Here is a 17,746-nt window from a genome sequence, read left to right on the forward strand (position 1 = left end):
TCATAAAGGAAATCTGCCCAGAGACTGGTGACCTCTAGAGATGAGCCATCATACAGTAAGTTCGGGTTCCCACAAATCAAATGCTTGTTATTTGAAATCCGGTGGCTGGAGAAGATGGATGCAGGCTTAGGACTACCTGGGAAAAATGGATACAGCCTATTGCGAATTTACTGTAAGTTTGCTAATCTCTAGTGAACTTACAGGTAACAAAATCTGATCAGTTATAAGAACATCATAATCCTCATGTCAGGTGGAATGGGGGCCATTGGTGGAGCCATTGTCAGGTGTCTCCACAGATGTTCTATTGGGTTCAGTTCAGGCCTCTGGCTGAGCCACCCAAGGACATTCATAGAGTTTTTCCTAAACTGCTCCTGTGTTGACCTGGCTGTCTGCTTGGTCATTGTCTCGTTGGGAGTTGAACCTTTAATTCAATCTGTGGTCATGAACACTCTGGACCAGGTTTTCATTAAAAATATCTCAGTACTTTGCTCCATTCATCTTTTTCCTGCCCCGACCCTATTACCCCACAGCCTGATGCTGCCCGCACCTTGCTTCACTGTAGGGATGGTACGGGGCAGGTGATGGACAGTGCCTGGTCTCCTCCAGACTTGACACTTAGAATTGAGGTAAAAAAAAATGCAGATAATCTTGTTTCCTTTAGGGGGTTTCTGAAAACTCCTGGGGCAATTGTGTGTTAGTTACCAAGGAGTGGCTTCTTTCTAGATATTCTGCCATAAAGCACAGATTGGTGGAGACTGCAATGATGGATGACCTACTAGAAATTTCTTCCATCTCCACACAGGATCTTCGGAGCTTTGGGTTCTTGGTCACCTCTCTTACCAAGGCCCTTCTCCCACGATCACTTTGGTGTGGTAGCAGCTCTAGGTAGAGTCTTGTTGTTCCACATGTCTTCTATGACATTTCCATGAAATTATGGAGGCCATTGAACTCTTGGGAACTTTCACTGCAGATTTTTTTTTGTCCTCTTCTCCAGATCTGCTTCTCCACATAATCCTGTCTGAGCCCTACAGGCAGCTCTTTCCTCCTCATGGCTTGGCGTTAGCTCTGGTTTACATTGTCAGCTGTGAGCCCTTATATACACAGGGGTGATCACTCCAGATCCTGTCCAATCAGCGGAATTTTCCAGCAGTGACTCGAGATGCAAAAACATCTCACAGATGATAAAAAAAAAAATTGCAGTGCCATAGCAAAGGTTCAAAATACTTTTGTTAAGGAGGACATTTTAGTTTTTACATTTAAATACATTTGCAAAAAAAAACCTAACTTCTTCAGCCCAAGGCATTGCATAGAAAGGTCCTACACATTAGGGCCCCTTTAGAGATGGCAGATTGGGACAATATAATATTTATGAGTATGTTAAATAATAAGGAGATTTCTCTTTCACCCAAAACCACGCCTCCATTTATATTCAGGTCACTCCCCCTTTTTGGACCTAACTAAATTTTAGAAAATCTGACATCAGTGTAGTGTCCCTCCCACTATCATATATTATGTGCTGTTTGATGAAGGACTAAATTTTACTGTATGTTTAATGTACTGTGAAGCTGATAATAATGGTATTAGGTAAGATGGCATTCTAAAATGATTCACAAACATACACATCAGCTTTAGAATCTCTCCTACACCCCAGGTGGACAACATTAGTAGCTTAACATTGCAAGGATTTTCTAGAACCCTCTAGTAAAGGGGTATCCCTCTGGGCCAGTTACACTCTCCAGAGCTAAAATCAGTGACTGCAAGACTTTAGCCAATTCTAACAAAACAGGAAGCTTGTAAGTACCCAGTTCTGCCTGCATGAATTTCTGCTGTTAGGGCAAATGCTAAAACGCTTACTTGGATTGTGTGTACTACTGCAGGCTACAATGCAAAGGATTAATGTATCTCATGTACAGTCATTACCCTGTTCTGAAGGATTTTCTTAGAAAGGGGCAAGAAAAGAAAAGAAAAGTTTTTGCCTCTTTAGAGCCTCTGAACCCAGTGTAAAACCAAGCTCAAGAACGTGAGGGAGTCAATACTGCTGTCAGGACTGCTGTACATAACCACTACGCAGGTTAAAGGGGTATTCCGGGGAAAAGTAGAAGATCGCGGGGGTCTGAACTCTGTACTCCCTGCCGATCTCCGTATCGGGCCCCCGGCTTTTGTATTGTGAATGGAAAATAATAAGTAGTATGAATAGAGTCGCGGGTATGGAGCATCACCTGCAGCTATTTTCATTCCTATGGAGTGATGGAAAGAGCCGAGTACGCTGGAATAGCGCTGTACTCGGCGCTCCTTTGGCTCCATAGGAATAAATAGAGACGTGGATCAGGTGCCGTAGCTGGGCTTTATTCATAACAGGGCCGGTGGAGCACGATACAGAGTGGGGATACAGAGGTCGGACCCCACTGCGATCTCCTACTGTTACCCTATTCTGTGGATAGGTTAAAACTTTTTTTCACCTGGAATACCCCTTTAACCCCTACAGCTCCATTGACCACCTGTCATCATCTGCCACAGGTACTGGTATTGCAACTATTGAAGATCTGTGCCTCAATTGTATGTTCAAATAACATACTTTTTACGAAAAGAAGGTCCGTTGTTTTCAATTTACACAACAACTGTTCTTTTCATAATGAAATGATTTGCATTGAGGTTAATGCAAACAACGGCCATTGTTTACACAACAATTTATTGAACAACAACCGACGTTTGCTACGGCCGTTGTAATAATGATCATGTCAATTATTTCCGGCCGTTGTCCATAGATTTCAATGCTATTTTCATTTAAAACAACGGTCTTTCTTTTGAATGCCAAATATCGGCCATTGGTTATACAACGTGTGAACATAGCCTTATGCTGCAACAATCTTTGAGTCCCATTGTATTGGTTTACACTGCACGTTCAACATCACAGGTGACCATAGAGTTCTATCACTGGCACATAGAGACTGCACTGAATTATCGTATCATCGCTTGCACGTTATCTGAGCTTTATCCTAATGCTGTAACCAATATAAGATGATTGATGGAATTTACTGCTGATACAATTAATAATGTAAAATAAAAAGCAATTATAAAAAAGGTATCCGTGCATCCTGAGAGTAGAGGGATGACGAGATTCCAGCGAATGGAATAAAGGATTTGGATACTACGAGATCCTGCACTATTGTTATTCTTTCTAACTAATAGAGAAAATGGACTTTGTCGTGGCGGCCGCAAAAAGTTTTCCCCTCAGGCCAGTAAGGCTGGTTACTAACGTTACTTTACCAGGGAACTGTGCCCATAAACTGGAATGTGCTGAATACTTAATGACTAGTTGGTTGGAGTTAAGGCTTTGGTCACACATGCACATTTATTGTGTTACTGCTATCACATTCGCAGTAATTAATTATTTAATTGCCGTCCAGCCATCCGCTAACATGTGTGAACATAACACTAATACACAGACTTAAAGTCCGGCCATAAAAAACTTTTAGCAGGGGAAAAAATGACCATCATTGATTTCTTACCTCTTACCATGCCGGTGATGCGCCGCCCGACCTCATGACCTCTGCCAAAAGGCATTTTCACCTGAGTTGTGATAATGTCACGATTTGGGTGGAAATGCCCAACCCAGCTGATAGACAGCCCGCTCAGCCAATCAGTGACAGGAGTGGTGTCCTGCCCCAATCACTGACTGACTGTGTGGGTTGTCAATTATCCAAGTCATGGCGTTGGCTGAGAAGGAGATCATCCCATCCCCACGGGCGTGGAATGCCTCTAACAGAGCCCCCCCCCCCTCACCCAGGCAGCATCTGTGATAAGATGCTGTCAGCGGCACATATGCACACAGTCCCCCCACTCCCTGCATCTTATCACAGATGCTGCCCGGGGCGGGGCAACAGGAGAGGCAAACGGTACAGGCAGAAGAAGTAATCCGAAGAACAGGTACGGGTCGGGTTACATGGAGAACCTTCAGTTCCAAAATTGCAAAGTGCTGCAGAATCTTTTGGCGCTATGTAAACAAAAATTATTATTGTTAATCTCTTGGAATAGAGATGCAACAATGCTAAAGCAAGGCGGAGCAGGTGGAGCTGGTTTGTGTTTGTGTGTGAATTAGCTTCTAGAGGCTCATACCCCTGATCTTATAAGCCCCTGGTGTAAACAGTTTAGCACATAGCTTAAAGGTATAGGTTCTATGTAACACTAACACTAGGAATTTGTTTAGAGTACAATCAGGGGTTAGGCAGGAGGCGTAAGGAGTCCAAAGAACAGGCACGTGGATACATGGAAAATTACCAAATACCAGCAAAGAACCTTTGCTTGGAATGTAGAAATGCGACAAGGCTCAGGCAAGGCAGAGCAGGTGGAGCTTTTTTAGATGAAGATTCCAGAAGACATGAGGACACCAATGAAGATGAGCAGCCCCAGGACCAGCATGGAGCACAGAAGATGAGAGCAGCGGCGAGCAGGTGCAGGACTTGGACGGCACACACCTGCTCATCTTTTATTTCTTGCTCCAACTTCAATCAGATAAACAAACGGTAGCAACAAGTTTGGATGTTACAAACCAACTAACACCTTGAGACCAAGAGAATAGAAAAAGCTAGAAAGTCCAGGACTACACCAGATGGTCAGCAAGGAAAACAGCATAAAAGTATCCACCACAAGTGAAAGTAGAGTATTTATAGTGAATGTGAATGGGTTTAACTCTTTGATTACCCTTACCTTATAACGATAGAAAAAAAGATATCAAAGGGGTATTCTGGGACGTAATAATATAATTTTTTATACATTGTTTTAATAACGTTATATTACTTTATAATAGAATGTCATTAAAATAAATGTATAACATTTTATTTTTAATTTTTTTTTTACATTGAGTTGCAGTAGTAAGCATCATCAGCATTCATGTTGGGAAACACAGGGCTGTCTATGCCCTTCAGGTCTCGGGCCCCTGCTTTGATCCATCACTATCACACAGCGCTATTGATACAGAACAGCCCCCCCCCCCCATGTTGATGTGTATAACCTTATCCTCTGCTAGAGCCACTAGTGATACCTTACACTGTACACACCAAATAAGTGGTTGGCACATTAACAAAATTAATGTAATGTTTTTTACAATCATTCTCCGCCTTATTGTTAGGTCTATGAACAGCTGTTACTGAATATCATGTGTTACTGGCGTCAAGGTGCAGACGGCAGGCAGCCATATGCCGGGGTAGCTTGTGCTGTGGCAGCTCTGTGGTTGTAGGGTCACTTGGGCACTTGTCACTGTAACCTGGAGTAGTGTTGGGACCCACCCCCAGACAAATGGCACCGCTCCTGAGGTTTTGGATAACCCAAGTGTAAGCCTGGTGTATAGTTTTGGGTAGGTGGAGGAAGAATAGACCAGAGTCCAATAGCTTAACCAGAATAATGTCTGTTTACTTATTATCTTCAGTGCAATACAATAATACGTTGGCAACTGTAGGTGCAGGTAGTAGTAGTAGTTTGTAGACAAGAGAAAAGTGGAGTAGAGGAGCATTTTGAGGGCCCTGTCCAATGTAGCTTTGTACTCTGCCAGGATAACGTAGTGAAGGACAGAAAAGGAAGATACTCCTACTCATGTATAGATATCTTTGATCTGACCGCCTTATGCCCTATAGTGTCGGGGTATCCATCCTGCTAGGGTAGTACGAGGTCCCAGGTCAATGCGCTGGGTTGAGCAGACCTCCCAGGATTTCCCAGAATAGCTGTGCGTTACCGTAGGATATGTAGGCTTGAACTGCAACTTTGTCCTACTGAGGTCAGTACCTATCTCAGGTATGCTGCTCTGTGTAGTGTATAAAGTATCCCTGGCATGGACAAGGTGATCCTCAGAGGACGTCCTTCCTCCTGAGGGGTCTAGCACTGCATGCTAGCGGTGATGAATAGCATAGACAAAGACTCTCACACTGTGTTTTGCTCTCTCTACAACACTCTTGACTAAACTGAAAGAGAGGACTGCTTCAGGACAACTGTAGTGTTTCACATAGTGGTGGTAAAACATTATGGCGATTGTCTTCGCCGTCAGGTCTCTTACAGGTATGACAACAGTACACTTGCTGTACTGGTCCACCATGATTAGGGCGTAGCTGTACCCTGATCTGGTTGGGGCCAGTGTGACGTGCTCTAGAGTCACAAGATCGTTTGGTCTGGAAGTACCAATAGGATGCAAGGGTGCACAGGCATTCTTCTCTCCAACCTTGGCAAGGTTGCAGACAGGGCCGTATTTACCACTAGGCACCCGTGGTTCGGTGCCTAGGGCAGCACCTTGCAGGGGGGCAGCACCAGGGAGCAGGGGGTCAGAAAAAACTAATTTTTTTGTTTTTATTTTTTTAGTTTCCCTCCTCCCGTTCAGACTTGCCAGTAAATCTGGTGTCTTTTCCAGGGGGGTGGGGGGTATGGTGGTGTTGGTCAGGTCTGGTATTGCCAATAGGTGCGGGTAGATGGGGCGTCTTCAGGTTTAGTGCCTAGGGCAGCAGCAGCTGTTAATACAGCCCTGGTTGCAGGTGGGGCAGTTTTGAAACCAACTCTCAATGTCTGCTCAAATTCCAACCCAATAGAACCTTCTTGGGATCGTGGCTAATGTTTTTGTAGATCCTGAAGTGGCCAGACTGGTCATGGTAGACATATAGTATAAGTTTGGTGTCTCACCTGGGGATAAGGATCTGCTGGATCTGTTCGTCTGTGAAAGGGTCTAGGGTATTCCTGAGGAGAAGGCCTCTGTGCAGGAACAAGTTTTTACTCTGACACCAAAGCCTATGTATGTATGTATGTAGTATGTAGTCAGGGAGCAATAATTGGCAAAACTATGTAAAAGTGCTGTGGAATCTGTGTGCGCTATACAAATAAAAGCATTATTGTTATTATATCCTGCAGTGAGAACCTTAGGGTGTTACTTTTCCTAGGTGCATAGAGAACTTAGTGGCACACCTGTGCTGGGACACTACAAAGGGCCACATTTTGTCTACCACAGGTTAAGATTAAAGATTTAAGGCCCTATTACACGTAGCAATTATCAGCCATAGTCGGCCGATAATTGTTCTGTGCAATAGAAGGCAACCATCAGCCGACATACATACACTCATACAGCAATAATCTGCTGCAGCAGCTCCATGGAGTAGGAGCGCTGGCAGCAGAGCGCCGATATATGCTATGGGCTGCCCCCCCGGACTCACCAGCTTGCTGCTGCCGCCGCGGCGGCGAGTGGGGAATGAGGAGCAAACGAAGAGCTGACAGCACTCGTTTGCTCCTCATAGTCACCCCGTGGAATGGGGCTTTGGAAGTATAATCTGAGTGATCCCAGCCACACCCTGTGTAATAAATACCTGTCACACACCCACTGGTCCCGGAGCTGTAAATGCTTTCACCTTCATTTCTTCCTCCTGCTGTCAGCGATGGCGTCTGCTGCTCTGGGAAAGAAACTCGAATGTCCTGTCTGCCTGGACCTTTATACAGATCCTGTAACCCTGAGATGTGGACACAACTTCTGCCGGGGCTGTATTGATCAGGTCCTGAATACACAGGACGGGGCTGGAGTTTATTCCTGTCCTGAATGTAGAACAAAGTTTCCAGAGCGTCCGACACTGCAGAAGAACATAACTCTGTGTAACGTGGTGGAGAATTTCCAGTCTACTCAGCCCCATCAGGAGGAGATCACCGGGATCTGCTGCACTTACTGTATTCATTCTCCTGTACCTGCTGTGAGATCCTGTCTGCTGTGTGAGGCTTCTCTGTGTGATAATCACCTGAGAGCTCACAGCAAGGAACCAGAACACGTCCTGACCGATCCCAGCACTTCCCTGGAGAAGAGGAAATGTTCTGCCCATAAGAAGGTCCTGGAATATTACTGCACTGAGGACAATGCTTGTATCTGTGTGTCCTGCAGATTGGATGGAGAACACAAGGGACATAAGATGGAGTCTCTAGATGAGGCCTCCAAGAATAAGAAAAAAAACCTGAGAAATGTTCTTCAGAAACTGATGACAAAGAGAGAGAAGACTGAGGAAAGAGTCCGGAGTGTGCTGGACCGCTGGAGAAAACAGCAAGAAAAAGCATCTGGAGAAGCCGAGAGAGTCACTGCCCTGTTTATAGACATCAGGAGACGGCTGGACGACCTGGAGAAGAGGGTCCTGAGTGAGATCTCCAGGCAGGAGGAGAAGATGTCACTGTCTGATGTCATCCAGAAGCTGGAAATAAAGAAGGATGAGCTGTCCAGGAAGATGAGACACATTGAGAAGCTGTGTAACATGGCGGATCCACTGACTGTCTTACAGGATCCAGACACAGGTGACTTGTGTGATCCTGAGGAGGAGGGAGGTGATGAGGACACAGGGGGACATAATGGAGGAGATGAGGACACAGGGGGGCATGATGGAGGTGATCGGGGTCTGGAGATCTCACACATATCACACACATTATCTGACATAATAAGAGATATAAATGGAACCTTCTATATACAGGATCCTGCAGACATATTACTGGATGTAAATACAGCTGATAATAATCTTTTTTTATCAGACAACCTGAAAATTGCAACCAGGACAGATATATGGCAGAATCGTCCAGAAACAGCAGAGAGATTCCAGTATTATCAGGTGATGAGCAGCGGGGGATTCTCCTCAGGGCGACATTACTGGGACGTGGAGATCAGGGGATCAACATGGTGGAGGGTGGGGATGTGTTATCCCAGTATAGACAGAATGGGGGAGCAGTCATACATTGGAGATAATAACAAGTCCTGGGGTTTAGAGGGGTATGATAATCAGTATTCAGTGAGACATAATAATAAAGAGACCCTGTTCCCTCACCAGATCTCCAGTAATAGAGTCAGGATCTGTCTAGATTATGAGGCCGGGCAGCTGTCCTTCTATGAGCTGTGTGACCCCATCGGACACTTACACACCTTCACCACCACCTTCACCGAGCCCCTTCTTGCTGTATTATATGTATACGATGGTTCTATAAAGATAACGGAGGAGCAGCAGCCCTGAGAAGCTGTCATCTATAGGATAGGGGATCGCTGAAGATCCAATCACCGGGCCCCCACACATCCCAAGTACAGGGACACAATCGTCCCTGCTGCCACCGGCACAACCACCTCAAAAACTGGTAAGTCCCTGATGGACATCCTGTGTTACTCTCTTCAATCATTTATTATTTGTTTATGAGAAAATTGATAGAATTATCGTATTGTCACACCACCGCTCGCACTGATCTCGCTGATCTCCTGTTATATTACAGCACAGAATTATTATATTATGGTCACGCTGCTGCCGCTCGCACTGATCTCCTGTTATATTACAGCACAGAATTATTATATTATGGTCACGCTGCTGCCGCTCGCACTGATCTCCTGTTATATTAGCGCACAGAATTATTATATTATGGTCACGCTGCTGCCGCTCGCACTTATCTCCTGTTATATTACAGCACAGAATTATTATATTATGGTCACGCTGCTGCCGCTCGCACTGATCTCGCTAATCTCCTGTTATATTACTGCACAGAATTATTATATTATGGTCACGCTGCTGCCGCTCGCACTGATCTCCTGTTATATTACCGCACAGAATTATTATATTATGGTCACGCTGCTGCCGCTCGCACTGATCTCCTGTTATATTACCGCACAGAATTATTATATTATGGTCACGCTGCTGCCGCTCGCACTGATCTCGCTGATCTCCTGTTATATTAGAGCACAGAATTATTATATTATGGTCACGCTGCTGCCGCTCGCACTGATCTCCTGTTATATTACTGCACAGAATTATTATATTATGGTCACGCTGCTGCCGCTCGCACTGATCTCGCTGATCTCCTGTTATATTACAGCACAGAATTATTATATTATGGTCACGCTGCTGCCGCTCGCACTGATCTCACTGATCTCCTGTTATATTAGAGCACAGAATTATTATATTATGGTCACGCTGCTGCCGCTCACACTGATCTCCTGTTATATTACCGCACAGAATTATTATATTATGGTCACGCTGCTGCCGCTCGCACTGATCTCCTGTTATATTACCGCACAGAATTATTATATTATGGTCACGCTGCTGCCGCTCGCACTGATCTCGCTGATCTCTTGTTATATTACCGCACAGAATTATTATATTATGGTCACGCTGCTGCTGCTCGCACTGATCTCCTGTTATATTACCGCACAGAATTATTATATTATGGTCACCCTGCTGCCGCTCACACTGATCTCCTGTTATATTACCGCACAGAATTATTATATTATGGTCACGCTGCTGCCGCTCGCACTGATCTCCTGTTATATTACCGCACAGAATTATTATATTATGGTCACGCTGCTGCCGCTCGCACTGATCTCCTGTTATATTACCGCACAGAATTATTATATTATGGTCACGCTGCTGCCGCTCACACTGATCTCCTGTTATATTACCGCACAGAATTATTATATTATGGTCACGCTGCTGCCGCTCGCACTGATCTCCTGTTATATTACCGCACCGAATTATTATATTATGGTCACGCTGCTGCCGCTCGCACTGATCTCGCTGATCTTCTGTTATATTACTGCACAGAATTATTATATTATGGTCACGCTGCTGCCGCTCGCACTGATCTCCTGTTATATTACCGCACAGAATTATTATATTATGGTCACGCTGTTGCCGCTCGCACTGATCTCACTGATCTCCTGTTATATTACTGCACAGAATTATTATATTATGGTCACGCTGCTGCCGCTCGCACTGATCTCGCTGATCTCCTGTTATATTACCGCACAGAATTATTATATTATGGTCACGCTGCTGCTGCTCGCACTGATCTCACTGATCTCCTGTTATATTACTGCACAGAATTATTATATTATGGTCACGCTGCTGCCGCTCGCACTGATCTCACTGATCTCCTGTAGCTTTATATTACTGCTGTAATCACTGAGATGATTGATGGGATTTATTGCTGATATAATTCATGTGAAATAAAGATCAATGATGAGGAAACATGGCGTCTGTGTGTCCTGATGATCTGCCCTGAGAGTAGAGAAGGGATGTGGGTAACTGTGTAGTTGGGAGAAGTGGTGACACTTGAGGTTCTGGAAGATTCTGTGACCACCCAAAGATTTGATGTAAATCTCAGAGTTATGCAATTTTTAGGAGCTAGTTTCTAAATGCCCTGGAGTTCCCACTACACATCTTGGGAGTATTATAAGCAACTGTAGGTCTTTGGTTTTTGTCCTAAAAGCCTCGGCCTGTCGCCCATCACACTCTCTAAACATTTCCCGCTCTTTCAGCAACTGCAGAGAATACAAGTCACATGTAGTGATGAGTGAACCCGTGGAAATTCCGGTTCAAGCTGTTTGATCAAACTCGAAAAAAAAAAGTTTGGCACCTCAGACTTTTATATGAACTCTTGTTTGGACCTGAAGTTCAGGCCACAAAAATGGCTGTAAAATGAGTGTAGAAAGGGATAGAAGTCTGCAAATGCAACCAAAACTGCAGGACTAGTTAATTCAAATTAAATTTACACTTTAAATTTGAAATTGAATTTAAAGTTTAGTGAGACATTGAGCACCTGCACGTTCACATGCCTATTTTCTCCCTCTGACTTGCAGGCCTGAAAACAACCTCACTGAGTGACAACTGTGGATTCCTGCCAACTGAGAGAGAAGGCCACAGATCCTGGATAATGAGGGCCTAATGTGCGGTATGCCACACAGGGGAGTAGCAGGCCCCGGGTTGCCACTATGCCAGATGGTATGGTCACAGTTATGGCACGAGGGTATGTGGCTAATCCACGGGGACCTGACCACGCAGGCACCCAATTCTTCATTGCCCCTAGTCAAGGCAATAATGCCACGGTTTGGAAACAACGGTAGTTGTAGGTTTATTGGAAAGGCAACACTAATAGCAACAATCTCTGGATGCAACCAGGTATAGTCAACTTGGCAATAGGCAGAACTGGTGATAACTGAGGTGATGGGTGGTGTTGCAATAGGCCGTAAGATATACAAATGGCTCTTTGGTTTGGAAGAATCTTTATGGAGGATCGGAGTAGTAGTTCCCTTGAGATAGTGATGCTGGGTATAGCGGTGATGAGGAGAATACTTGCAGTTAGCGATGAGGAGGATATGGAGACTTAGAAGATGGCCCAGATCTTTGAATAGACAGGAATCTTGAAGAATATGCCAGGTCTGGAATGGACCGGAATGAGTTTCAGAGATATCTGACAGAGTAGTGGTGACGAAGGCTGCCGGTACCGGACCTTCTCTTCACAGGAACACAGAGAAAGCGACCTTCTCCCTGGAAGACTGGGGAGGAACTAAAACCCCAGCCAAAAGCTCGATGGCTATTGGAGTTGCTATGGCAGTCAGGGAATCACGTGACACTAGGCCTTTTGCATCACCACACGACCAACAAATATGCAAATCAATGTACATAGCAAAATAATGATAATATAAGAGATAATACCAGAATAAACCACAGGGGAATAACATGATATGAGCTCTTTGCAGTGGCCACTAAACTTTCCAGCACTAGACTAGCAGAATACATTATGAGGAAAAGAACCTCTGTGCTGGGACACTGCAAATGCACACCCTCAGAATGATTATGAAGGAGAGCCTGGTGGTGAACCTTCTTATAATCCATGTTGAGGGCCTGGTGGTGAACCTTCTTATAATTCATGGTGAGGGCCTGGTGGTGAACCTTCTTATAATTCATGGTGAGGGCCTGGTGGTGAACCTTCTCATAATTCATGGTGAGGGCCTGGTGGTGAACCTTCTTATAATTCATGGTGAGAGCCTGGTGGTGAACCTTCTTATAATTCATGGTGAGGGCCTGGTGGTGAACCTTCTTATAATTCATGGTGAGGGCCTGGTGGTGAACCTTCTTATAATTCATGGTGAGGGCCTGGTGGTGAACCTTCTTATAATTCATGGTGAGGGCCTGGTGGTGAACCTTCTTATAATTCATGGTGAGGGCCTGGTGGTGAACCTTCTTATAATTCATGGTGAGGGCCTGGTGGTGAACCTTCTTATAATTCATGGCGAGGGCCTGGTGGTGAACCTTCTTATAATTCATGGTGAGAGCCTGGTGGTGAACCTTCTTATAATTCATGGTGAGGGCCTGGTGGTGAACCTTCTTATAATTCATGGCGAGGGCCTGGTGGTGAACCTTCTTATAATTCATGGCGAGAGCCTGGTGTGACCTCTTGCAAATTCTTGAAGGTATGGACGAATAAATAACAATACAGTCTTCCTAAGAGGCCTGGAATATGAATGAACACACTTTCAATTTAGTCAAAAGGGTGAGTGTGACAGTAAAGACAAGAAACTCAAAGACTCAATAACCATTCCAAGCATGATGGACAGTTGTTAAAGGGAATGTGTCACTTATTTTTTTCTTTTTTTATTATTTTTGTTTCATTTAATTAATATCTTTAAAAGTAGTTAGACTTTGATTCCTGTTTTTATATTTTGTAATATTAACAATAATGTGCTTCCCTGGGGGCTGCCATTTGCAATTGCATCTGTGTATGTTTCCCTGCACGACACATACACAGTTGCTTTATGGCAGCCCTCAGTACATTGGAGTCAATGGACGGCTCCCGTCCCGTCTGCTACAATGTAGCTGAGAGCTGACATGCGCAGCTCACACACAGGGAGCTGGGGAGGGAGCCAGACGCCATACTGCTGGAGCCCCCAGAGAAGGTACACAGTGCCCAGCACTATCCTCAGCAGCTAGCCGCTCTCCCCCTCCTCCTGCTCGGTCTGTGAGACTGATCTGATAATGAGCCGGCAGGACTCAGCTCCGTGCAGGAGGACGGGGGAGGGGACGCACAGAGACTACAGTGCTACATGCTGGGACAGGGGAGCTCGGTCTCAGGAGATAGTGGATGGAGGAGGCAGAAAAGTGTCACTGACCAGAGTAATAAAGAGAAAAGCTGCCAGTGTGTTAACCCCTTCCTTCCCAATGTCAGCACACTGCCTGTAGCTACTACACTGCATCTGCATATGTAATGCAAGGCTAACATGGTATAGATGGGGTATATATATGACCTGGCAAAGAATTTCATTTTAGCTCCCAAACAATTAGCAGCAGCTGAGGTCTAGTAAGGGGTTCTGCAGCAGCTGAGGTATGAGGTTCTGCAGCAGCTGAGGTCTAGTAAGGGGTTCTGCAGCAGCTGAGGTATGAGGTTCTGCAGCAGCTGAGGTGTATATGAGGTTCTGCAGCAGCTGAGGTCTAGTATGAGGTTCTGCAGCAGCTGAGGTGTATATGAGGTTCTGCAGCAGCTGAGGTCTAGTAAGGGGTTCTGCAGCAGCTGAGGTATGAGGTTCTGCAGCAGCTGAGGTGTATATGAAGTTCTGCAGCAGCTGAGGTCTAGTAAGGGGTTCTGCAGCAGCTGAGGTATGTGGTATGAGGTTCTGCAGCAGCTAAGGTGCAGTATGGGGTTCTGTCGCAGCTGAGATGTAGTATGGAGGTTCTACAGCAGCTGAGGTGTGTGTTATGGTCAGAGGCTACTGGAGCCTGAGCGGGGAGCTGCATGTGGACGGAGATCTGAGGGTAGCTTTGGAGCACCAGGAGCAGCTGTCAGGAGACCCACCTGTCTGTATGAGTGTGCGTGTATGATCTCTCGTATGGGTGTGTGTGTATGATCTCCCTGTATGAGGCTAGGTTCACACTATGTAACTGTGCGGCTGTATTTTTTATGCGGCTGTAAATGTGCGGATGAAACTCCGGCCGTGGGAAAAAAGCTAAAATTATTATGTTAATTTGTTTTCCCTAAGACCCATTGGCATCACAACATATGGGGTAAATTCGCCCCTGCGAGCCCCTGGGACGAAGGAATATTTAATGAAAAAATAACAATTAAATTTTAATCCCCTCCTCCATGAGGTATAAATAGGCTCCACCTCCCCCTAGACCTCAGTCTCATTATAAAGAAACATAAAACACAGGGAGGGAGTCTTGTGATGCCAATGGGTCTCAGGGAAAACAAATTAACATAATAATTTTAGCTTCCCTTACGTCCCATTGGCATCACAACATATGGGGAATTAGCAAGCATTATCCCCAATGGGCGGGTTATTTATTATGTCCGCATAAGAACAGATCTTGCAAAGGTTGTTCTTGACAAGAAAGAAGTATCCAGCCTGAAATATCTCACAAAGGTAGTCAAAGACGACCAGGTAGCTGCCTGGCATATGTCCTCAAGTGGCATAGTGGCACGCTCTGCCCAAGTGGAGGCCACAGCTCTAGTAGAGTGAGCCCTATTAAATTCTGGTGGATCCAGATCAGCAGAGGAGTAACATAAGGCAATGGAGTCACAGATCCATCTGAATATTGAAGGTTTTAAAGCCTTTCTCCCCTTGTTCTTTCCTGTGAAAGGAATAAAGAAATTCTCGTCTTTACGAAAATCACCTACTCTATGTAGACAGATCTTGATAGCTCTGGATACGTCCAATAAAGAAAGATCCAAGTCTTCTTTAGATGATCCAGTAGGAGAAAATACAGGCAATACTATTGGCTGGTTGATGTTGGCAAATGAAGCCACCATAGGCAGGAATCCTGGAAGGAACCCAAGGATAACCTTGTCTTGGGAAAAAAATCACGTATGGAGGTGCGGAGCCAAGGGCTTGAAGTTCTCCAACTCTCTTAGCAGAGGTAATGGCTAGTAAAAGAGAAACTTTCAATGTTAACTTGAAGTCTACTTCCTCCCAAGGCTTAAAGGGAGGAAGACACAGGCGTCTCAACACAAAGGATAAGTCCCATGGGTCTACCTGCTTTACCAGGTTAGGCCTAGTCTAGCCTTAACAAAATTCTTTACCTCCAAGATCTGAAAGAAACGTGAGTTTAGGTGTGCAGAGAGGGCTGCTATCTGCACCTTGATGGAACTAGGTTTTAATCCTTTATAGAAGCCTTCCTGTAAAAACTCCAATCACTGTGGAGTAGAAGGTTTAAGTCCATCAATACTCCTGCTTGCACACCAATCTTGAAAATCTTCCAAATACGTGCATAAGATTTATTTGTAGTGCTACTACAAGCGTGAGAAAGGGTATACTATACCTTCTCAGAAAAACTAGAGTCTAATACGGTCCTCTCAGTCTCCAAGCTGTCAAGCTGAGGCTGGAAAGATTCCTCCCTGGAATATTAGATCCGGATGCAGAGGTAATCTCCAAAATTCCCCTCTGCTCATATTCATGGGCAGGGTGAACCATGACCCCTTCGGCCAGAAGGGAGTTATTATTATTACTGACGACTGATCTTCGTCAAACTCTGGGAATCATGGCTATGGGAGGAAAGATAAACGCCAGCTGGTATGTCCATGGTATTGTCATTGAGTCCACTACCGTGGGATTGTCTGCCCTGTAAAGGGAACAGAAATTCCTCAGTTTGGCATTGCTTGCTGATGCCATGAGGTCTCTCTGAGGAGGCCCCCACCTCTGGGTTAACTGAATGTACACTCTCCTTGAGAGAGACCATTCCCCCGGTAATGTCAGGCCTCGACTCAGTCAATCCGCCAATATATTGTCGACACCCCTGATATGAATCGCAGAGAGTCTGGTTATTCTGGTTTCTGCCCAATAGAAAAATCTCTACTTCCCTGAGGAGAGAAGGGGATCTGGTACCTCCCTGTTTAGGTACGCCACACAGGTCATGTCGTTCATCCGGATTCTGACTGCTCTCTGTAAAATAGGAGGAGAAAAATGAAGAAGAGCTAGGTAAATCGCTCTGAGCTCCCTCACGTTGGAGGGCAGAGCGGATTCCTGTTGACTCCAAGATCCTGCAGTCGTGATGACTGTCAGATGAGCTCCCCAACCTGTTCCTGAAGCATCTGTCGTGATGGTTATCCAGTGTAGTTCTGAAAATAAAACTCCATGTTTGACTTGTCTCCACCACATTAGAGAATGTCTTGTTTGAGTCGATAGAACATGCATCGCATCCAAGTCCTTCAGTCCTCGGTTCCATACTGTTAGTGCTTCTCTCTGAAGAAATCTCATGTGCCATAACGCCCATGGCACCGCGTCCGCAGCTGAGGCAAGGAGCCCTAGAAAGCGCATTTATGTTCTTATGGATACCTGACGAGGAGGAATTAGGAATTAAGTCTGATTTCTCTATGTTGATGAGCCAACCTAATTGTTGAAGTATGTCCTGGACATAGTTCAACTGAACTCTCAGAAGATCCTGAGTCTGAGTCATAATCAACCAATCATCCAGGTAAGGGATAACTTTATCCCCTGTAAACGGAAGCGAACCATCATGGTGACACATGGTGCGGAGGTATTCCGGATGGAAGGACTTTGAATTGTAAGTGTCTTACCTTCCCCTGGATTTGGATGGCGAAGGCTCTCCTGTGAGCCTTCAGAATCGGTACATGAAGATATGCATCCTGTAGATCTATGGTGACCATAAAATCTCCCTCCTGGAGGATAGATTTTACCGATCTTATGTTCTCCATGTGGAACGTCTTCTTTACGATGCACCTGTTGAGATATCGCAAATCTATAATAAGCCTCCACTTTCCAGATGGCTTCAGCACTAGAAACACTGGGGAGTAAACTCCCTGACCGATCTCGGATAGAGGAACATCCTCTAGAGCCTCAATGAAAAGGAGGTAAAGAATTTCTGTCTCTAGGACTAAGTGTCTTTCTGGCTTAAGATTTCTTGACAGAAGAAATCTTGGAGTAGGAAGAGATGATAAATGAAGGACATAACCATTTTGAATAATATTTAACACCCAGTGATCTTTTCTT

General features: G+C 45.0%; 1 protein-coding gene across 1 annotated transcript; it reads left to right on the forward strand.

Moving 5' to 3' along the window:
* Positions 1 to 7,402: 7,402 nt before the first annotated feature.
* On the forward strand, positions 7,403 to 9,123 carry LOC138771670 (E3 ubiquitin/ISG15 ligase TRIM25-like). The gene has a single exon (XM_069951549.1). The coding sequence runs from the start codon at positions 7,404 to 7,406 to the stop codon at positions 8,997 to 8,999; it is 1,596 nt and encodes a 531-aa protein (XP_069807650.1). The 5' UTR covers position 7,403; the 3' UTR covers positions 9,000 to 9,123.
* The last annotated feature ends 8,623 nt before the right edge of the window (positions 9,124 to 17,746 follow it).

The sequence above is a fragment of the Dendropsophus ebraccatus genome, chromosome 1, assembly GCF_027789765.1.
Source record: "Dendropsophus ebraccatus isolate aDenEbr1 chromosome 1, aDenEbr1.pat, whole genome shotgun sequence".
Classification (NCBI taxonomy): domain Eukaryota; kingdom Metazoa; phylum Chordata; class Amphibia; order Anura; family Hylidae; genus Dendropsophus; species Dendropsophus ebraccatus.

What these genes read in the sequence shown, in the direction of transcription:
- LOC138771670 (XM_069951549.1), top strand. Translation starts at nt 7,404, where the DNA reads ATGGCGTCTGCTGCTCTGGGAAAGAAACTCGAATGTCCTGTCTGCCTG.